Source organism: Entelurus aequoreus, linkage group LG18, assembly GCF_033978785.1.
Source record: "Entelurus aequoreus isolate RoL-2023_Sb linkage group LG18, RoL_Eaeq_v1.1, whole genome shotgun sequence".
Taxonomy (NCBI): domain Eukaryota; kingdom Metazoa; phylum Chordata; class Actinopteri; order Syngnathiformes; family Syngnathidae; genus Entelurus; species Entelurus aequoreus.
The window spans coordinates 7,188,916-7,211,925 of NC_084748.1; the positions used below are offsets into that span (position 1 = coordinate 7,188,916).

The following is a 23,010-nucleotide window of genomic DNA, read 5'->3' on the forward strand; positions in this document are numbered from 1 at the left end:
ATCTTTGCTTCCTTCCTTTCCCTTCTTCCTTCCATCTTTGCTTCCTTCCTTTCCCTTCTTCCATTGCACTCATTTTTCTTGCTTGCTTCCTATTTTCACTCCTTGCTGCTTCTCTTTCACTCTTCCTTCTTTCACTACTTTTATCCTTCCTTCCTCTCTTCTTCCCTCATTTCCTTCATTTTCCTTTTCCTAATTCCTTTCCTTCTTTCCCTTTTACATTTACTTCTCTTCTTTCATCCTTCCTTTCCCCTGTCCTTCCTTCATTTGTCTCATATTTTCTTGCTTGCTTCCTACTTTCCTTCCCTCTTTTTTCTTTCATTTTCTTCTTTGCAGTCTTCCTTCCCTTTTCCTAATTCCTTCTCTTGTCTCTTCCTCCCCTCTCCCTTCCTTGTTTCCTTCATTCCACTCTTCCTTCTCTTCTTCCCTTATACTTGCTTCATTCCTTTCCTCTTCCTGTTTGTTTGCTTCCTTCCTTACTTCCTTCAGTTGCCTCCCTCACTTCTTTGCGTTTCCTTTCTCTTCCTTCATTCCACTTGTTCTCTTTTCTACTGTCTCTCACTACTTGTATCCTTCCTTCCTCTCTTCTTCCCTCATTTCCTTCCTTCCTTCTTTATTTTACCCCTTTCTTTGCTTGCTGGCTTCTGCTTCAAAATGTCCCACAGGTTGGAACTAATCTTTAGGGTTTAATCCTAAAAATGTTCAAACATATATAATATTTCATTTTCTAGGTCATCTTTAAATCCATCTGTTGATATATTTAATCTTTTTTATGCTCTTTTTATTCAAGAAAATCCTCTTGTTTGTGATTAAAAAAAACAACTAAATTAGCAATATTTCCCACCCAGAATATATTTCATAGTGGAATATTTGTCAATAATTCATAACAACATTGATTTGATTTTATTATTATTTTCTGAGAAATTACCGTTTAAAAAAAAAAAAAAAAAAAAAAAAATCACACTAAAATTCTCAGGGCCCCACTTATAAAAGTGTTAAAAATAAGTTGTTTATTTCAACGCTTAAATCTCTACATCATCTTCAAATCTATCTGTCAATATAACCTTTTTTTCTATGTTTAATGCCTTTTTTGTCAAAGAAAAAAACTTTTTCTTTCAAGGCAAAAAGACAAAATATGCAAGATGGCTTACAATGGATGTCGGATGTGCGTCGTCAGTGGGGGTCTGCGGGGACAAGTGACATCTTAGATGGGTGCAAGGGGTGAAGCAAGACGTCATCTTACCTGCGGGAGAAGTCTCGCCTGCAAAGACAAGGTCAGTCATTAAGGGGTCAAAGGTGACGGCGGGCCTGCGCTAACGTGTGACCGCTCACCATGGCAGCTGACCTCCGACCTCGCACAGCAAGCACACACACACCAGTCGTCGCAGCGTCCGTCCGTCCATCTTCAGCGGACTGTGTGGGGAGTCGGCAGCTATACCGGACTTAGTCTCCGCCCCCTCTCACGTCATGGCAGAGGAGGCGGGGCTTGGCGGTTGGCAAAAGAGGCAATGTGGTGCAATTGGAAACTCCACAAAAGATAAAAGGTCACGGGAGGAGGTTTGGTCAACAAAACTGGACTTTGCGTCACTGACCGCTTGGAAGTCATTTATTACTTTTGACAAACTTCTCAAAAGTGACTTGAAATATTGCTGACTGAACAGTTTTTGAACTGAATTGAACAGAATAGGTGAGAAGTTTGGATCTTGGTGTCATTTTTACAACAAGGAAAAAGCACAAATGTTTATTTTCAGGACAGGAGACACGATTGCTGAAAGTCACATTGAACAAAAACATTTGACGAGAAATCACAGTTTATTGGTTCCAAACCTGATGGCGGTGAATACATGTCTGCAAAGTAGGAATTATAAATCAAATATTTTTGTAGCGAGAGCATAATGTAAAAATGTACAACCTTTTAAATAGGCTTACGAGAGCCCTTTTCACATTACATAAGTCTCCTTAAGTCACCTTTTAATACAACATAGTAATGCTGTCTGAGGCTGAGCCAATACTGAACAGCACGCTCTGATTGGTTTGGGCCATTTTGGGACAATTTTTGCCATTTTTATGCTTAAAAATGCTTATTTCAGTCAAAAAAAACAGTAGAATAGTAAAATTTTCAAAATGTAAATTAATAAAACCCTTATGTACGGACCACATATTAAAATTATTCTACCTAAATTATTAAACCAAAAAAATGCTTTTTATACAATATACCAAAGGGATTTTTATTGTTTTAGCAAAATACTTCAAATGTGTGTTACAGAAATTATTCAGACTTAAAAATGTTTATACTTTTAGTTCATTTTTGTAATTTTTATGCTTAAAAATGCTTAATTCAGTAAAAAAAAAAAAAAGCAGTATAGTAAAAAAATGTAATTAATAAAACCCTTATGTCCGGACCACATATAAATTATATTGAAAATGATTCTACTTAAATTATTTTTAACCAAAAAAATGCTATTTATACAAAATAGCAGTGGGATTTTTATTTTTTTAAAACAGTTTAAGTAAAATACTTCATATTTGTGTTACCGAAATTATTTTAACATAAATTCTCATTTTTAAGTGCGACATGCATAATCTGACAGCATATTCATGGGAGCATAAAAAAACATTTTACAACCTTTTAAATACGCTTTTTAACCTTACGGGAGCCCTTTTCACATGATATAGCACCCTTTTAATACAGCATAGTATTGCTGTCTGAGGCCGAGCCAATCAGTGGCCAGGATACTGAACAGCACGCTCTGATTGGTTTGTCTCTATGAGGCCAATACTACTGTAGTATTGATACTGTTAGTTCATTTTTGCCATTTTTGGGACGCTGATTTGACCATTGAATTTTGGTCATTTCCACACCAATATTCTACAAAACAAATACAACGTTGAAACAACATGCTTTTTGACGACGTTTAATCAATGTTGGGTTGTGACGTTGATTTGACAACTGAAATCTGGTCATTTCCTAACCAACAACATGGATCCAACGTTAGACAACATTGTTTTAATTTAAAATAAAACTGTTTTGCTACGTTGTTTCCAAGTCAGTTTTAAAGGACATGTACGTATAATCAACGTTGTATCAACGTCTTGTGCCTGCTGGGTTGTGCAAGCGGATGTGAAGCACGGGAAGTTCTGGAACGTGACGCGGTACAAGCTTCCCGGCACTTTTGTGCAATCAGTTTGTACTCAGTGAAAAAAAATCAATGGAAGCCAACTGGATGTTGTGTTGGCAGAGGTGTCGCGAGCAGACGCTACATGGAGACGTCACCTTAGTCACATACTGTAACCCCGCCCCCCAAGATCTTCTCATGCCAGCATTCAATAGTTAATGTACACAAACTCACAGTTCTCTTCAGTGTCCATGGTCTGAGTCAGAGTCGCTGTAGTACGGCACCAGAGAACTTCCCGAACTCGTCTCACAGTCCTGAGGCCTCGGCGCCGCCTCGCGCTCTTCCTCGCTCGACCCGCTCGCTTCCTGCCTCCGACCGGCCCGCGACCGCTCGCCCGGGTCCGACTTCCTGCGGATGAGCTGGTTGTGGGAGGGGCCCAGAGCTTTGGCCACCGCCGCGTCTTTACCCTGCAGGCTCAGCTTGTGGAGCAGACCCCGAGCGGCGCCCCCTGGCGTGGTCGGGGGGGAGCTGAACCACGAGCGCGAGGAGATCTCCCTGCGTTTGCTGCGCTGCTTGTCATCGTAGGCTGGGGGGAAGGGGAGGAGCTTTTAAAACAGACCACGCCTACTTCGCACGCAGCTTTTATTGCCCTAATTAGACCAAGTATATATATATTTTTTGCAAAAACTTCGATGACATAGAAGCCCCAGAAGACCACTTTACATCAGTGGTATCCAAACTGCAGCTCGGGGGCAATTTTCCACCCGCAGCTAATTTTTTAAAAGCACGCCACACATTGTAAAAATATTAATTCTCAAAGAATTATAAGAAGTACAATAAAAGACATGCGTACTGTAACGAGGAAAATTGAAATGATGCTAACAACACAGTTTTTCTCTTAAAAACTGACACTGTCATCAATGTTTTTATGAATTTTTGGTGTATCCAAGCTCCAATTACTTCACATCAAATATTCCACTTTAAAATATATTTTTTGGGGAAAATTTTGCATATTTTGTGTGTTTGCTATATAATTTTTTTTACAAAGAGCATAAAACAAAAATAGGATATATCTGATCCGAAGTTGATGTAAAGCATTAAAAGTATAAAAAATTATAATAATATATGACACATTTTTAACACTTTAATGACTGTGGCCCTTTTGGATCCCTAAGACCTTTAGTGTACTTGTTTTTCTTTTCTTTTCTTTTTTAAACTGTCATTGTTAAATAAATAATCAAAATCAATGTTTTTACAAATTATTGATATATTCGAGCTCCAATTACTTCACATCAAATATTGCACTTTGAAATATTCTGGGGAAAATGTTTGCATATTTTGTGTGTTGGCCATATCATTTTTTTATTATTTTTTTTTACAAAGAGCATGAAACTAAAATAAAAGGATGGATCTGATCTGAAGTTGATGTAAAGCATTGAAAGTTTAAAAAAAAATTACAAAAATAATATATGACAAATTCTTAACACTTTAATGAGTGTGGCCCTTTTGGATCCCCAAGACCTTCAGTGTACTTTTTTTTTTTTTTAAACTGTCATTGTTAAATAAATAACTCAAATCAATGTTTTTACGAATTATTGATATATTTGAGCTCCAATTATTTCACATCAAATATTGCACTTTGAAATGTTTTGCATATTTTGTATGTTTGCCCTATAAAAATTAAGGTTTTATTTTACAAAAAGCATAAAACAAATAAAACCCCAAAAAATGTATGATCGGCAGATGGATCTGAAGTTGATGTAAGGCATTTGAAAGTAAAAAAATAATTATTATAATATATTACAAATTCTTAACACTTTTATGAGTGGGGCCCTTTAGGATCCCCAAGACTTTTTTTTATTTTTAAAACCTGTCATTGTTAAAAAAAAATATATATATATATATATATATATATTAGGGCTGCAACAACTAATCGATTAAATCGATTAAAATCGATAATAAAAATAGTTGCCGATTAATTTAGTCATCGATTCGTTGGATCTATGCTATGCGCATGCGCAGAGGCTTTTTTATTTTTTAAATTTATTTATTTTTAATTTTTTTTAAATAAACCTTTATTTATAAACTGCAACATGTACAAACAGCTGAGAAACAATAATCAAAAGAAGTATGGTGCCAGTATGCTGTTTTTTTTCAATAAAACACTGGAAAGGATATAAATGTAGTTCGTCTATTTTATCCGATTATTAATCGATTAATCGAAGTAATAATCGACAGATTAATCGATTATCAAATTAATCGTTAGTTGCAGCCCTAATATATATATATATATATATATATATATATATATATATATATATATATATATATATATATATATATATATATATATATATATATATATATATATATATATATATATATATGAATCAAAAACAATGTTGTTATGATTTATTGGTATATTCAAGCTCCAATTACTTCACATCAAATATGCCACTTTTAAATATTTTTTGGGGAAAATGTTGCATATTTTGTGTGTTTGCCATATAAAAATTAAGGTTTTCTTTAACAAAGAGCATAAAACAAATAAAAACAAAAAAAAATTATAATCGGAGGATAGATCTGAAGTTGATGTAAAGCATTGAAAGTAAAACATAATAATAATTATTATAATATATGACAAATTCTTAACACTTTAATGAGTGGGGCCCTTCTGGATCCCCAAGACCATTAGTGTACTTTTTTTTTTTTTTAATTGTCATTGTTAAAAAAAATGAAAAAAAGAATCAAAATCAATGTTGTTATAATTTATTGGTATATTCAAGCTCCAATTACTTCACATCGAATATTCCAGTTTGAAATATTTTTTGGGAAAAATGTTGCATATTTTGTGTGTTTGCCATATAAAAATTAAGGTTTTCTTTTACAAAGAGCATAAAACACATAAAGCATTGAAAGTAAAATATAATGACAATAATTATAATATATGACAAATTCTAAACACTTTAATGAGTGGGGCCCTTTAAGATCCCCAAGACCTTTTGTGTACTTTTTATCATTTATTTTTTATACTTGTCATTGTTAAAAAAATTTAATAAAAAGAATCAAAATGAATGTTATTACAAATTATTGGGATATTCAAGCTCTAATTACTTCACATCAAATATTCCACTTTTAACAATTTTTTGTGGAAAATGTTGCATATTTTGTGTGTTTGTCGTATACAAATTAACGTTTTCTTTGACAAAAAGCATAAAACAAACAAAAAAATTATAAAAAATTATAATCGGCGGATAGATCTGAAGTTGATGTAAAGCATTGAAAGTTAAAAAATAAAAAAATGTAATAATATATGACAAATACTTAATATTTTAATGAGTGGGGCCCTTTTGGATCCCCAAGACCTTTAGTGTACTTTTTTTTTTTTAAACTGTCATTGTTGAAACATTTTTTTTTTTATCAAAATCAATGTTTGCCGTATAAAAATTAAGGTTTTCTTTTAAAAATAAAATTATTTTTTTATCAGCGGATAGATCTCAAGTTGATGTAAAGCACTGAAAGTGGAAAAAAATAAATAATAATATATGACAAATTCTTAACACTTTAATATGTGGGGCCCTTTAGGATCCCCAATACTTTTTGTATTTATACATTTTTTTTAAACCAGTGTCATTGTTAAAAAAAAAAGTTTTTAAATCAATCAAAATCAATGTTGTTATGATTTATTGATATAGTCAAGCTCCAATTACTTCACATCAAATATTCCACTTTGAAATATGTTTTGGGGAAAATGTAGCATATTTCATGTGTTTGCCATAAAAAAAGGTTTTCTTTTACAAAAAGCATAAAACAAAAACAAATTATAATCGTCGGCTAGATCTGAAGTTGATGTAAAGCATTGAAAGTTTAAAAAAAAAAGAAGTATAATATATGACAAATTCTTAACCCTTTAATGAGTGGGGCCCTTTTGGATCCACAAGACCTTTAGTGTATTTTATTTTATTTTTATTTTTTTAAACTGTCATTGTTAAAAAAAAAACATGTATCAAAAATAATGTTGTTACAAATTATTGGTATATTCAAGCTCCAATTACTTCACATCAAATATTCCACTTTGAAATATTTTTTGGGGGAAATTTTGTATATTTTGTGTGTTTGCCATATAAAAATTAAGATTTTGTCTTACTAATAGCATAAAACAAATACAAAAATACAATCGGCGGATAGATCTGTAAAGCAATTAAGTTAGATTTTTTTTTTAAATAATAATATATGACATTTTTTAACACTTTTATGAGTGGGGCCCTTTTGGATCCACAAGACATTTAGTGTATTTTTTTTTTTTTCAAACTGTCATTGTTAAAAAATAATAATGAATCAAAATATTATGAATAATTGACTTATGTAAGGCTCCAATTACTTCACATGAAATATTCCCCTCTGACATTTTGCGGGTGGGAAATGTTGCATCTTTTGTGTTTTGCCATAAAAAACTGGGTTTTCTTTGACAAAACAGGCAAACAGTTTTAAAAAATACCTGGCCTCATTTTGACGGACAGATCTAGATCTGAAGTTGATGCAGCGATTCAAGCCTTGAAAGCAAAGAAGGCGTGTGGATAGGAGAAGGGAGGAGACTCACAGTCGGGGGTCTGGTAGCTGAGCAGAGCCGCCAGCCGCTTGTCCTCGTCCCTCTCCGGGAGCAGCGGGATGGACAGGTTGGTCCTCGCCCTCACCGCGTCGTCCTTCGCCTCCTTTTCCGTCATCACCTTCTTCTCCGTCTAGACCGTCGAGGGAGGAGCCGCCATCGGTTTTAGCGTCGGCGCCTCAAGGCGGCGGCACAAACACAGTCAGGTGTCTTACTCTGAACTTCCTGCGGAGGGAGCTGTTGAGCTGGAAGTCGTCCTTCCAGCCCGCCTGGTAGTCCTGAAGCTCCACCAGCGAGGGGAGAGCCTTTGCCAGCTTCTCCTTGTCCTTGCCGCCGTGGTCCAGCTTGAACATGGCGTCCGTCTCCAGCTTCTCCTTTTCCTCCCGCTCTGTGAGCGAGAAGGTCACAGTGCGTCACGGAAGGGCGATGCGGCCTAAAATCTCTGCATTACCAATATATATCACAATATATCTGGCATATAAAGGATAATATAAAACATTTCAAAAGGGGTTACAAAGGCTCCTGATTGTGCAGTAAAATATCGCATCATTTTGCTGTTGCCGAGCAAAACAGAGGATGGTGGTGTCACAATAATAATAATTAAATATTTCCTGATTACCTTTTATCACATATAATATTTTTAGCAAAATGTCATTAGTGAGAGATAAGAAAACAAAAGCAAAAACTACCATTGAGGGGGGATAAAATAAAAAATAGCAATCGTTAGCATTATAATATTAGCATGCTAGCTTTTTTGCTAATATATATATATGTATGTATGTATGTATGTATGTATGTATGTATGTATGTATGTATGTATGTATGTATGTATGTATATATACATACATACATACATATATTTGTATGTATTTATTTTTATTTGTATATATATATATATATATATATATATATATATATATATATATATATATATATATATATATATATATATATATATATATATATATATATATATATATCAGTGTTTCCCACACATTCATTTATTTGTGGCGGCCCGCCACGAAAGAATTACGTCCACCACAAATAAAAAAATAAAATATAAAACATTTTTTTTTTTTTTTTGTCCAGTCCAGCTTCTCAGGCTAATCATATAGTTGATGTAGATGCCCATATAGGCTGTTCAGATTTACTTTACAAAAGAGAAGTGTAGGATACTTCTCTTGTTGCCTTATTTGTATTTGACCACAACTGTTTTCTGTTTATTTGTTACTGACTGTGGCAGGACACCTCTGCCTCTGTTTCACTTTATGTTGCTGGTAAATAATATGGTTGTAGTAGTAGGCTAAAGTTAAATTATTTAGTATGCACTAATTAAAGGGGCAGAGCTTTAAGAGACATTTTAGCTTCTTTATTTTATAAGATATATTTTTTGTAAGAACCACAATTAATAAATATATTTCAGTGAATAACTTATTGTTCAAATCTGTATATAAATATGTACATAAAGTGTTGTAATTATATTGTAAAATGGATGGATGGATGGACGTTTAAAACAAAACTGTTATTATTAATTAGTAAGTATACATTTTTTAAGCCTTTTTAGAGAAAATCATATCATTGTAGTAAATGATGCAAATTACTCGATGTCATGGTGACCACGCCCATAGCCACGCCCCCACCGCCACAGGTATCTTGGCAGTTTATGGGAAACACTGTATATATATATATATATATATATATATATATATATATATATATATATATGTTTCTCTGCTCTTCAGGGGAGAAAAAACTCCCCTGAAGAGCAAGGAAACCTGCAAAACAGGCTTGTAGAGATGAAATAGCCGGTGTTTTTTCATGACCTAACGAATGTATACATGAATATATATATATATATATATACATGTATGTATATATATATATATATGTATATATATATATATAAATGTTTCTCTGCTCTTCAGGGGAGAAAAACTCCCCTGAAGAGCAAGGAAACCTGCAAAACAGGCTTGTAGAGATGAAATAGTCTGTGTTTTTTCCTGACCTAACGAATATATGCATGAATGTATGTATATATATATACATATATATATATATATAAAATTGTATAACAGCTGTATCACACAACCCTACAGTGCATGTATGAATTATCGCCTCTCAATGATCCACAGATCCCCAATGCCGGCAGCACTCATGCAGTTCCAGACTGTCACACTCTTGTACTGCCATAACATAAAGTGCGTTGCCTCATTTTCAGTGGGTATTCATTCTGTATTGCTCTAAAAACCTGCACACTGAGTACTCTAAAGTACATCAGGCTTGCTATACTGATATGTTTGCGTACCCGTGGTGAGGATCTGCTCATTTTCCGCCATGTCCCAGCGCTCCTCCTTCCTGTTGGCGCCACTCACGATGACGTAGTCGCACGCCGCCGGGTCCGTCTGCATCTCGATGTAGTTGATGCACAGGTGGCACTTCATCCGGAACCTGTCGACGGAGGTCTTGCGTGTGAAGCTGCTCAAGGATCGCGATCCGACGACACGACGTTTGTGCTCACCTGTAGATGGGCGTGCTGAAGTAGTTGCCCACTTTCTTCTTCTCCGCATTGTAGCGGACACCTGAGCGGGAAGGACGTCAACAGTGAGGACCGGGGTGAGAGTTTGGACAAGGTGGAGGCGTACACGTACCCATGCCGATGTGGTTTTTGCAGCCGTCGCACCAGATGTTGTACGGCATCTCGAACCTGTGGCGCACAAAAACAAGTTTTAGTTGTGATGAGACCGGACTTTTCTGGGAAAAAAATGCCAAAGCAGACTTATTTCACAGCGGAGAAAAGCTACTCTCGTTCAGCAACGCCTCTTCCATACCCGCACGCCCCCGTCTGCTCCTTTCCAAGTTGATTTGACTTCTTCAAATGGTGATTGTTGTAACAACATCGTTCTTGAAGTTAAGGATTTTTGTGATTTCTGATTGTTTATGAGGGCACCAACGGGACCTCTGTGTGTTTGCGCATGTCAAAAGAGCAGCGCATACAGCACAGTTCAGCTTGTCGTTGTTGTTGTTTTGGGTTGTTAATAAAGAGAGAGTTGATCCATCACCTACTTGTTGTGTTTGTTTGGTATACAGTACTGTAAAGCAGTTTATATTATGTTCAAAGTGTACAAACCTCCACCTAAATATGGACTTTTGACGAGGCTGGAACTCATTAACAGGGATCCCAGTGGGGTAAAAAATGAGAAGAATTAAAAAATATCAAAAAAGACTCATTCTCAAAGACTGGAAAAGCCCATCTGCACCCAACTTCAGGAACTGGCTAAATGAACTTGTGAATGTAATGACTCTTGAAAGAATACGATTTATAAACTCTGCAAGTATGAATAAATGGGAACAAACCTGGAAACCTTTACTGACATATATTGAATCATAATTTAGACATTTAAGAATAAAACAAACAAAAAAAACTGCCATCTTTTTTGTAGTTGTATTCCTTTTTTATTATCTTTATTATTTTCTGTATTGATCCTACACTATTATTGTTTTTTTTTGTTACTTCTGATACGGCCTTCCCACGGTTTACTTGCTTATTTATTTATTTATTTTTTGTGACTTTTTATTTTGTATTGTTTTACATCTGATCAACTTCTGTGACTTTCCTTTTCTTTTTTAAGTGTGAACGGTGGAGAGGCCCTCGAGAGGTGATCTTGGGATCACTTCCTGAGGATCCTTGATGCCGAGGAATGTTCATCCATCTTGCTATGGTCTGGATAGCCTGCTGATCCTGAGCCAGAGCGGGATGGATGGATAAATATATACAATATCTGGGTATATTTTCTAATAATGTTTATACTGTAAACCTTGAATTGTTAAAGTTTAAGTGCACCTCTCTCCTCAAGTGTGCATGTGAGTGGGTATGAGTGGATGTGTGATTGTATGAAGGTTTTGCGTGACCAAAGTATGACTGTTAAATGTGATTTTAACTGTAAAATTCAATAAAAATATTTGCAAAAATAAAAAATAAAAAAATAAAAAATATCAGCTGGGGATCTAAGTGGCCCCTTTTGGGTGATTAGGGGGCAGATTTGACCATGTTTTAGATGCTTTGGAAAGCATAGAAATTCTGTAAAAATGCAAGAGAACTACAATGGTTTCTGTCTATTAGATGCTATAAATCAGGGCTATTCAACTACATCGGGGGTCAGCAACCCGCGGCTCTCGAGCCACATGCAGCTCTTTAGTGCTGCTCTAGTGGCTCCCTGGAGCATTTTTAAAAAAGGATTGAAAATGTAAAAAGATGGGGAATTTTTTTTAATTTTTTTTTCCACAAACATGACACAAACTGTTAGAACTACCACTGTTGAATATGTTTGTGTGTATGCTTCACTGATGACACTATTTGGTCAACATCCTTTTGTCCTGCTCATTTGGGTGGTTCTTGAACTCACCATAGTGTGGACTGTGACGCAACAGTTTGTTTACATGTAAAATCTTCCACTCCCTCTTTTTCTCATTTTGTCCACCAAACGTTTTATACTGTGTGTGAATGCACAAAGGTGATCTTTGTTGATGTTATTGATTTGTTGGAGTGCTAATTAGGCATATTTGGTCAGTGTATGACTGCAAGCTAATCGATGCCAACATGCTATTTAGGCTAGCTGCATGTACATATTGCATCATTATGCCTCGTTTGTAGCTATAATTGAGATCATTTAATTTCCTTGAAGTCCTCTTAATTTGATTTATATTTGCATGTCTCAAAACACATTATCTGTATGTAATATTGGCTGCATTTCTCATAGTTGTTAGTGTGCCATGTTGTTCCAGACAACATCTATACCTTTGGCCATTAAAAGCCATTTCCAGGAGTTATCTCTCCTTCTGAGTAGCCTCTGATTTACTAATGTTTTCTAATGTTGTAAAAATGTGTAGAATAAATATTACATTTCAACATTTCTGTCAACAAATTTGCTTCAGCCTGCGACACATAGTCATTTTGATAGTAGGCTACTATAGCTAATATAGACACTTACATCATGTGTTGCCTTCATTATAAGACTTATATATGACTTTTCATTTTTTGCGGCTCCGGACAGATTAGTTTTATGTATTTTTGATCCAGTATGGCTCTTTCAACGTTTTGGGTTGCCGACCCCTGAACGACATCATGAAGAGGCCCCGCAGTTTCAAGAGCCCAATGGCTCAGGGGCCGGACATCAAAATGTGAAGGTTTCATCAGAAAGTTATATTCCTTTGAGACTGTGTTTACTTAATTACAAACTAAACACATCAGATTTCACATTGCAATGTCAATAAATTCATTATACTGCCCTCGCTACTTATTTCCAGCGTGCGCAGCTCGACAGATAGTTAACAGCATAAAGAAGTTTTGTCGAGGATTGATGTTCCTTCTTTTGAATTATTTTCCTACCTCAGTTTTATTTTTTTTACACTTCTTCCGTTTGAAAATCACTGTTGAATTCGCTAAACCAGTGGTCCCCAACCACCGGTCCGGGGACCGCCGTGACGCATTTGCTACCGGGCCGGAGAGAAACATTAATTTATAAAAAGGAGTGCATTTTCTCCGACTTAACTTTGGCCTGTCCCACTAGACCAGGGGTGTCAAACTTATTTTCATTGAGGGCCACACCGCAGTCATGGCTGCCATTAGAGGGCCGCTTGTAACAGTAAATAATTAACGAATTTGCCTATAAATTCAAATAGTTTAAATTTTTTTTACGTAAAGAGTAAAAAAAATCTGCCGATTTTACCACTGTTTTTTACAGAAAAAAACTGGCAGCTTAGTTGCCAGTAAAATATTGTACTGTAAAATATATGGTGTTTTTTTTTTTTTTTTTAATTATTATTATTTTTACAACATATTACTGTAAATAGAAATACAGTACCGCTGTTTAATTTTATTTTGGCAACTCAGATGCCAGTTTTTTACCATAATAAATTGTGGTACCATAAAATCATCAACTGTGGATTTTACAGTAAAAATAAATAGAATTTTTAAAAAAATGACAGCTCAGTCGACTTAATTTTACTGTAAAAAAAACAAACATTGGTCGTTTTTTTTCCAACTTACAGTAATATGCTGTAAAAAAAAAAAACTCCCTAAATTTTATAGTAAAATCTATTGGTCATTTTTATAGTGTACTATTTGATGGATAACTTGCTTCGAAATCATAAGTTAAGCAGATATTTAGGTATTTATTTGGATTTTGACCAACAAAGTTACTGTATTTTTCGGAGTATAAGTCGCACCGGCCAAAAATGCGTAATAAAGAAGGAAAAATACATGTATAAGTCACACTGGAGTATAAGTCGCATTTTTTGGGGAAATCTATTTGATAAAACCCAACACCAATAATAGACATTTGAAAGGCAATTTAAAATAAATAAAGAATAGTGAACAACAGGCTGAATAAGTGTACGTTATATGAGGCATAAATAACCAACTGAGAACGTGCCTGGTATGTTAACGTAACATATTATGGTAAGAGTCATTCAAATAACTATAACATATAGAACATGCTATACGTTTACCAAACAATCTGTCACTCCTAATCGCTAAATCCGATAAAATCATATACGTCTAGTCTCTTACGTGAATGAGCTAAATCATATTATTTGATATTTGACGCTAATGTGTTAATAATTACACACATAAGTCGCTCCTGAGTATAAGTCGCACCCCCGGCCAAACTATGAAAAAAACTGCCACTTATAGTCCGAAAAATACGGTAGATAATATAATATTTCTTGCAATATTGGACACTATTTTTTTTCCCTGTCAAACTAGAAAAAAAAAAAAAAAACTTTAGTAAGAAAATAAGAAAGTAGAGAAAGAAAATCTAAGGTATGTTATTGAAACATATTATTTTCAGGCTTATATAAAATGACGTGGAGGGCCAGATCTTGAGTTTGACACCTGTGCAATAGACACACTAATGAGCTTGTTTATAGATGTACAATAAAACTCCTCACGGGAAGTTGCCATTTCTTATAACTTTGTGACAAGATACAATGCACATGAACGAACATATCAGACAGAAAAGTGACAGATTGTAGCCATAAGCTGATTTCCATCTGCATCTCATCGCAAAGAAACAATATGTCAGTGTTATAGTGAGTTGTGTTTTCATGCACTTATTCTTGCTGTATTTATCTGGCACAAGCGGAAAGCCGGTCCCTGAAAATAATGCCTACATTAAACCGGTCCGTGGTGCAAAAAAGGTCGGGGACCGCTGCGCTAAACAGCAGACGTCTGGGATGCCTGCGATGATCGTATTTACATTCTTTCTTGGAGAAATGTGCCTCGCTGTGCGAACTTTTCAATTTGCGAACACTGTTCACGTACCAGTTAAGTTGGTAAAAATCGAGGTCCCACTAACCTGATGATGAGGATGCCCTGTGACAGCTTCCTGGCTCGCTCGCGGAGAGCGTGGGTTTTGTGGTAGCCATTGAGGGACCCATGCTGCGGGCGAAGAAACGTACGGCGGTGACAGGAACCAACTGACAATCACCAAGAACACACCCTATGATCACCGTACGCACCTTGGCCGGATTGAAGTCTGGAGGGTAGTATTTGTTTGTTCCTTTCCGTTCTCCCTACAAGACGACAGTTATATTCACTTACACACACAGCAGTGTTTGTGGTGTGAGCGTGAGAACACAAGACTTACCATCTTGGCGACGAGATTTCAACACGACTTCTGGAAGAAAAAGCCACGGAATTAGTATCGGCAGACAGGAAAGTGCACTGAAATGTTATTTTTAAAACAGGCTTTGAATCAGAATCAGAATCAGAATCAGAAATACTGTATTAATCCCCGAGGGGAAATTACAATTTTCAGCACAATCCCATTCAAGATCAGACAAACATTACAGGGAGACAGAACAGGATCGCTGACGGGTCTGCCAACTTCCGGCGCTCCTTACAAAAAAAAGGTGAGATACAGGTAAACAATGGGGGTGGGTGGGGAAATCGGTCTAAGCCTGGGGCCCTGGAGAGGGGGTCCCGACTGAGGCCAAGGGAAAAAACTACTCATAGCCATAGCACACATCCCTCTTACGTGTGAAACATCAAACATCAAAGGACATTAAAGACATTAAAAGAGCAGAGCTGATGCAAGCAGCCACTTCTACATACAGCTATGAATAAAAAGTAAAAGAAACATATACACTGTGGTGGCCTCTGAGGTGTTCCACGCCATCGTCTGCTGGGGTGGGGGAGCATGGCCAGAGACAGGAGCAGACCCAACAAAGCAACCAAGAGAGCCGACTCCACTCTCGGCCGCCCACTAACTCGGCCAGTGTCCAGTCCGCGTGGATGAGCGAGGATACGTCTAAGGCAGGGGTCACCAACGCTGTGCCCGCGGGCACCAGGTAGCCCGTAAGGACCAAATGAGTAGCCCGCTGGCCTGTTCTAAAAATAGCTCAAATAGCAGCACTTACCAGTGAGCTGCCTCTATTTTTTAAATTTTATTTATTTACTAGCAAGCTGGTCTCACTTTGCTCGGCAATTTTTAATTCTAAGAGAGACAAAACTCAAATAGAATTTGAAAATCCAAGAAAATATTTTAAAAAGACTTGGTCTTCACTTGTTTAAATAAATTCATTAATTTTTTTACTTTGCTTCTTACAACTTTCAGAAAGACAATTTTAGAGGAAAAAATACAACCTTAAAAAAGATTTTAGGATTTTTAAACACATACACCTTTTTACTTTTTAAATTCCTTCCTCTTCTTTCCCGACAATTTAAATCAATGTTCAAGTAAATTTATTTTTTTCATTGTAAAGAATAATAAATACATTTTAATTTAATTCTTCATTTTAGCTTCTGTTTTTTCGATGAAGAATATTTGTGAAATATTTCTTCAAACTTATTATGATTAAAATTCAAAAAAATTCTGGCAAATCTAGAAAATCTGTAGAATCAAATTTAAATCTTATTTCAAAGTCTTTTGAATTTCTTTAAAAAAATTTGTTCTGGAAAATCTAGAAGAAATAATGATTTGTCTTTGTTAGAAATATAGCTTGGTCCATCCATCCATCCATCCATCCATCCATTTTCTACCGCTTATTCCCTTTGGGATCGCGGGGGCGCTGGAGCCTATCTCAGCCACAATCGGGCGGAAGGCGGGGTACACCCTGGACAAGTTGCCACCTCATCGCTTGGTCCAATTTGTTATATATTCTAACAAAGTGTGGATTGGATTTTAACCTATTTAAAACATGTCATCAAAATTCTAAAATTAATCTTAATCAGGAAAAATTACTAATGATCTTCCATAAATTCTTTTTTTTATTTTTTTCAAAAAGATTCAAATTAGCTAGTTTTTCTCTTCTTTTTTTCGGTTAAATTTTGAATTTTAAAGAGTCGAAATTGAAGATAAACTATGTTTCAAAATTTAATAGTAATTTTTTTTGTGTTTTATCCTCTTTTAAACTGTTCAATTAAGTGTAAATATCATTAATTATTAATAATAACATAGAGTTAAAGGTAAATTGAGCAAATTGGTTATTTCTGGCAATTTATTTAAGTGTGTATCAAACTGGTAGCCCTTCGCATTAATCACTACCCAAGAAGTAGCTCTTGGTTTCAAAAAGGTTGGTGACCCCTGGTCTAAGGAGACTGAGACTATTTTATACTTTGGCAATTATTTTGCCAAATTTAGAGAAAAAAAATGTGTCTGGGAGCTGGTATATCAGATTTTTAGGAACACTAATACAAAACCTCACAATAATGTCTGATTGAAAGCTAAACACGTCATGACAGACCGTCTGAAAAAAAACGGACTGGAATTTTACATTTGACATGTAATGTAAATAAAGAACGTGGGATTTACAATATTAACTATGGACGATAAAACACTGAATATTGACGTCACACCCCCTCTCCGTCGACATATTTTACAAAGCGAAACGCAACAAACACAGCGGAATATGAACGCAAAGGGTAAAAAAAAAAACAACCCACCTACAAGCTCAGTGTTGGCGCTAGGAATTTTCAAAATAGTCATAAAAAATGGGGTCCCGCAGTAAATTTTTGGGGTCCCACTTTTCTGTAACCTGTTTGAAAACAAATGATAAAATGTATGGATTATCCTGTTATATCTCACATTCAACAGTATATTGTGTTTTGTAAAAGGTTGTCATAAACGTTACTTAATTCATAAAAAAAAAATATAAAAGAAAACATATTTTTATGCATATGTACATTTTTATTCAGTTATAAACATTCATTCACTTTTTTCTTATAAACAAAACAAAACCCCGGCGTAAAGCGATATTCGATTTAAAAAAAACAAAAAAAACAAGCAAACCGGGCGGTAAAAAACAAAAAAAACAATGCAATGATTCCATGATGGCAACAAACAAAAAGTCAACGTGTCAGAATAATTGTATCTAAGTTATCACAAAACTTCGTGTTTCAACGAGTTCCCGGCGAGCAGACAAAAGCTGTCTTTGATCTTACCAATCAAAAGGCTTGTAAAACTCCACTGCGTAGGATGGGAAGCGACATGAAGGTGTCGGTTTCTTTGATGTATTGTAATCCACAGGAAGATTTTGTCTTGACCCGAGATCTACAAAGCGGAGAGGAAGCAGGACCTGACCCCCTCCAGGCACCTTTTCTTTGAACTGTAACCAAAGGCGACGGCTGTTTACGACCCCCCTTCCTTTAGAAACAGCTGTTGCCATGTAATCAGGGAAACTCCAAATAAAAGAGGAGGCGTTCAATCTTTCGTCAGAGCGTGGTGGGAGACTTTACAAAGAGTACAGCCCAGACGTTTCTCCTCAATTCTGTCTCTGTTTAATTCCTTGCTTCTTTGTCTGTTTAATAGATGTCATCAGTGTTTGAACCTGACACAACGTCCAACCAAATTTTTCCAAATGGAAAAAAAAGCACTTTAAGATGTTCAATATAAGTTACATTTTTGTTTACACAGTACATTATGTTTTCGTTTGTAAGTCATTTACCTTCCAATTACAGTACAAAGATAAACCATTCTACAGTAACGAGAAATAAAGTTGATATCCTTTCAAATGGTTAGTTATTATCATTATATGTAAGGATTACATAACTTTATAAACACTGTATAGTTTTTTTATGGGTTATATCTTCAGTTTAAAAGCATGATGGAGACAAAAAGGTCTGAGTCTATCTGCATGAGATCAAATATTTTTGAAAGTAAATGATTGCATATTGTTCTAACGTGTGGCACCTTGAGACAAGAATATGTTGATTGACAGTCTAACTTTACTCATTATTTTTGCATTTTTTTGTATATAATATTTTTTTTAAATTGCAATTCTAACCACAATTTTGGAAAGAAAAATCCCAATTAAGTTATTTCTCAAAATCAGTCTGTTATTGATCTATTGTAGATAATTAGATGTAATGGATGGTGTGAAAGGGAGACCACACTGCACTATTATGACCACTATTAGAGTCCTGCCTAATTATTTAGTTTAAGGCTGTCCAAATAATGAGGTGACTAGAATTGAAGATTAACAATTTATTCTACAAAACAAGGGAAGTGCAACAATTGTGATACCAGCGCTGAAGAGCGTGAACCTCGCTATCTGAAAGTCGACGCCGTCTCTAAAACGGTCGCCCGTCTCTCATGCTTTTGTTCTCCTTGGTAGCCACGCTTTGGCGGAGATCAAACCTGAAAGTTGACTTGAGCACACACCTCCTTCGTCACTCTCTCGCCAGTCTGGACTCTCGTGCAGGGCTGCACGATTTTGACAAATAACTTAATTGCGATTTTTCTCTCCAAAATTGTGATTAGAATTGCGATTTTTAAAATATTTTATACATAAAAATGCATAAAACTGCAAAAATAATGACTAAAGGAATACATGTTACTTTTAGACTGTCAATCTACATATTCCTGTCTCAAGGTGCCACACATTAGAACAACATGCAATAGAATACAATAGAAAGTACTTTATTGATCCCTAGGGGAAATTAAACACCACAGTTCACTCACAATAGACAATAATAATAATAAATAATATAATATATGTAATATATATAAATATATTATACATATATTCTACATAATTTACTTTCAAAAATATTTGACCTCATATAGATGTTCTAATGTGTGGCACCTTGAGACAAGAATATGTAGATTGCAGTCTAAAAGTAACATGTATTCCTTTACTCATTATTTTTGCAGTTTTATGCATTTTTATGTGTAAAATATTTTTTTAAAGGCCTACTGAAATGAATTTTTTTTATTTAAACGGGAATAGCAGATCCATTCTATGTGTCGTACTTGATCATTTCGCGATATTGCCATATTTTTGCGGAAAGGATTTAGTAGAGAAAATCGACGATAAAGTTCGCAACTTTTGCTCGCTGATAAAAAAAAGCCTTGCCTGTACCGGAAGTAGCGTGACGTCACAGGAGCTAGTATTCCTCACAATTCCCTGTTGTTTACAATGGAGCGAGAGATTCGGAGCGACAAAGCGACAATTACCCCATTAATTTGAGCGAGGATGAAAGATTCGTAGATGAGGAACGTTACAGTGAAGGACTCGAGAGGCAGTGATGGACGTATCTTTTTTCGCTCTGACCGTAACTTAGGTACAAGCTGGCTCATTGGATTCCACACTCTCTCCTTTTTGTATTGTGGATCACGGATTTGTATTTTAAACCACCTCGGATACTATATCCTCTTGAAAATGAGAGTCGAGCACGCGAAATGGACATTTAAAGTGACTTTTATTTCCACGACAATACATCGGTGACACACTTAGCTACTGAGCTAACGTGCTAGCATCGTTCTCAAATGAAGATAGAAACAAAATAAATAAACCCCCAGACTGGAAGGATAGACAGAAGATCAACAATACTATTAAACCATGTACATGTAACTACACGGTTAAAAATTCTCAGCCTGGTAAGGCTTAACAATGCTGTTGCTAACGACGCTAAGGCTAATTTAGCAACTTAGCAACCGGACCTCACAGAACTATGATAAAAACATTAGCGCTCCACCTACGCCAGCCAGCCCTCATCTTCCCATCAACACCCGTGCTCACCTGCGTTCCAGCGATCGACGGCGCGACGAAGGACTTCATCCGTGGGTTTGGCGGCAAGCATCGGCTAGGCGTAGTAAGTAGTCCTTGTTGTGTTGCTGTAAGTATTGTACTTAGCCGCTAATACACCGATCGATCCCATCTACAACGTTCTTCTTTGCAGCCTCCATTGTTCATTAAACTAATTGCAAAATATTCACCAACACAGATGTCCAGAATACTGTGGAATTTTGTCGAAGAAAACAAGAGGTTTTTGTATCGGGTCGATGGGGTACAACCACTTCCGTGGATTTTGTGACGTCACGCGCATAAATCATATCCAAAGGAGTTTTTCAACCGGAAGTGTGGCAGGAATTTTAAAATTGCACTTTATAAGTTAACCCGGCCGTATTGGCATGTGTTGCAATGTTAAGATTTCATCATTGATATATAAACTATCAGACTGCGTGGTCGCTAGTAGTGGCTTTCAGTAGGCTTTTAAATCGCAATTCTAATCACAATTTTGGAGAGAAAAATCGCAATAACGTTATTTCTCAAAATCGTGCAGCCCTGGCGAGAGAGTGACAAAGGAGGCGTGTGCTAAAGTCAACTTTCAGGTTTGATCTCCGCCAAAGCGTGGCTACCAAGGAGAACAAAAGCATGAGAGACGGGCGACCGTTTTGGAGACTGCGTCAACCTTCGGATGGCGAGGTTCACGCTCTTCAGAGCTGGTATCACAATTGTTTGCTCTTCCCCCTGTTTTGTAGAATAAATGGTTAATCTTCAATTCTAGTCACCTCATTATTTGGACAGCCTTAAACTAAATAACTAGGCAGGACTCTAATAGTGGTCCTAATAGTGCAGTGTGGTCTCCCTTTCACACCATCCATTACATCTAATTATCTACAAAAGATCAATAACAGACTGAATTATACTTTATTTTAGGATTGTGATCATAAGCTTTAATGCATTATATTTTGTTGAAGTCTTCAGTTCATTTCTTGAGAGAGGTAATCCGAAACCAAATACTGATGATTAAAAGGAGTAAACAACTAGTAGACTGCGACTAGTGCATATGTTGTGATTGTTAAAAGATAATATAGGACACAATGTAAGTGTAAACATTGCGAGTATGGCTGGTGACGTCAACAGTTAGCAACGTGAGCTAACATGCTAACTGAGCCCTCGGCCTCCTTTTAACGAATTATAACCCAAATACGGCTTTACGTTCGAACCACGCACACTCTTGTGTGCTTCCACAAAAACCAGCCGCTGCATTTTATCACGAATATGAAAGTAAAACACTTACAAATGTTGTTGTGAGCACACAGGAAACCAGCGACCGTCCAGCGTCCGCCAGAGATGTTAAGTCAATCGAGATTGTCTCGCTGCTAATTTAGCTTATATGCGAGCTTTGGCGTTATTGACCAACGTCCCACAAACGTTTCGGACATTCCCAAAAAATATTTTTTCAAGATATTCCAAGATAAAAATGCTCAAATTTTGACACACGATTTGAGGACGTTTTGAGGGAAGATGTAGCTGCCGTAAGTTGATGTGAACTGTCGAAACTCTAAGCGTCACTAAAAGAGCTTAATTCTTCAGTCCATAGTCAATGACGACATTTGACTGATTATTAATAAATTAATAACAAATGCGACTCTAATGGAGCAAGTGGTTGAAAATGGATGGCTAGTCTTCATCTCTTTTTTTAATTTATTTATTTATTTTCTTTTTCTTATGCCTTCTGATCTCTCTCTCTCTCTCTCTCTCTCTCTCTCTCTCTCTCTCTCTCTCTCTCTATGTCCACTACTTGATGTCCATATCCTCCCCCCGATATCAACCGATACCGATATCAACCGATATATGCAGTCGTGGAATTAACACATTATTATGCCTAATTTGGACAACCAGGTATGGTGAAGATAAGGTACATTAAAAAAAAAATTAATAAAATAAAATAAGATAAATAAATTAAAAACATTTTCTTGAATAAAAAAGAAAGTAAAACAATATAAAAACAGTTACATTGAAACTAGTAATTCATGAAAACTAGTAAAATTAACTGTTAAAGGTTAGTACTATTAGTGGACCAGCAGCACGCACAATCATGTGTGCTTACGGACTGTATCCCTTGCAGACTGTATTGATATATATTGATATATAATGTAGCAACCAGAATATTAATAACAGAAAGAAACAACCCTTTTGTGTGAATGAGTGTCAATGAGTGTAAAAAAACAACAACAAAAAAAACAAAAAAAAACAAAAAACGATACAGATAATAAAAAAAAC

At 35.9% G+C, this 23,010-nt stretch overlaps 2 protein-coding genes across 5 annotated transcripts in view; both read right to left on the bottom strand.

The window, feature by feature from the left end:
- c3b.1 (complement component c3b, tandem duplicate 1) overlaps window positions 1-1,422 on the bottom strand; it is a 65,301-nt gene extending 63,879 nt beyond the window's left edge. Inside the window, exons 1-3 of the mRNA XM_062026417.1 lie at window positions 1,330-1,422; window positions 1,241-1,258; window positions 1,149-1,181 (exon numbers count right to left, since the gene is read on the bottom strand). Of these exons, the coding sequence (XP_061882401.1) occupies window positions 1,149-1,181; window positions 1,241-1,258; window positions 1,330-1,400 (122 nt within the window). The 5' untranslated portion in view covers window positions 1,401-1,422. The remainder of the gene's footprint in view (window positions 1-1,148; window positions 1,182-1,240; window positions 1,259-1,329) is intronic.
- Window positions 1,423-2,896: 1,474 nt separating this feature from the next.
- Window positions 2,897-22,285, bottom strand: yju2b (YJU2 splicing factor homolog B). 4 transcript variants are annotated; one of them, XM_062026419.1, is made up of 11 exons: window positions 22,025-22,285; window positions 17,663-17,754; window positions 15,366-15,395; window positions 15,238-15,291; window positions 15,075-15,157; window positions 10,368-10,423; window positions 10,238-10,298; window positions 10,025-10,167; window positions 7,935-8,107; window positions 7,714-7,852; window positions 2,897-3,699 (listed from the first exon to the last, which is right to left on the bottom strand). In XM_062026419.1, exons 3-11 carry the CDS (start codon window positions 15,366-15,368, stop codon window positions 3,356-3,358), a joined length of 1,056 nt encoding a protein of 351 aa, XP_061882403.1. In that variant the 5' UTR covers window positions 15,369-15,395; window positions 17,663-17,754; window positions 22,025-22,285; the 3' UTR covers window positions 2,897-3,355. The 4 variants fall into 4 exon arrangements, with proteins under 4 accessions (XP_061882403.1, XP_061882404.1, XP_061882402.1 ...); XM_062026420.1 differs by lacking the exon at window positions 17,663-17,754 and having other exon boundaries at window positions 15,366-15,392; XM_062026418.1 differs by lacking the exon at window positions 17,663-17,754.
- Window positions 22,286-23,010: the final 725 nt, after the last annotated feature.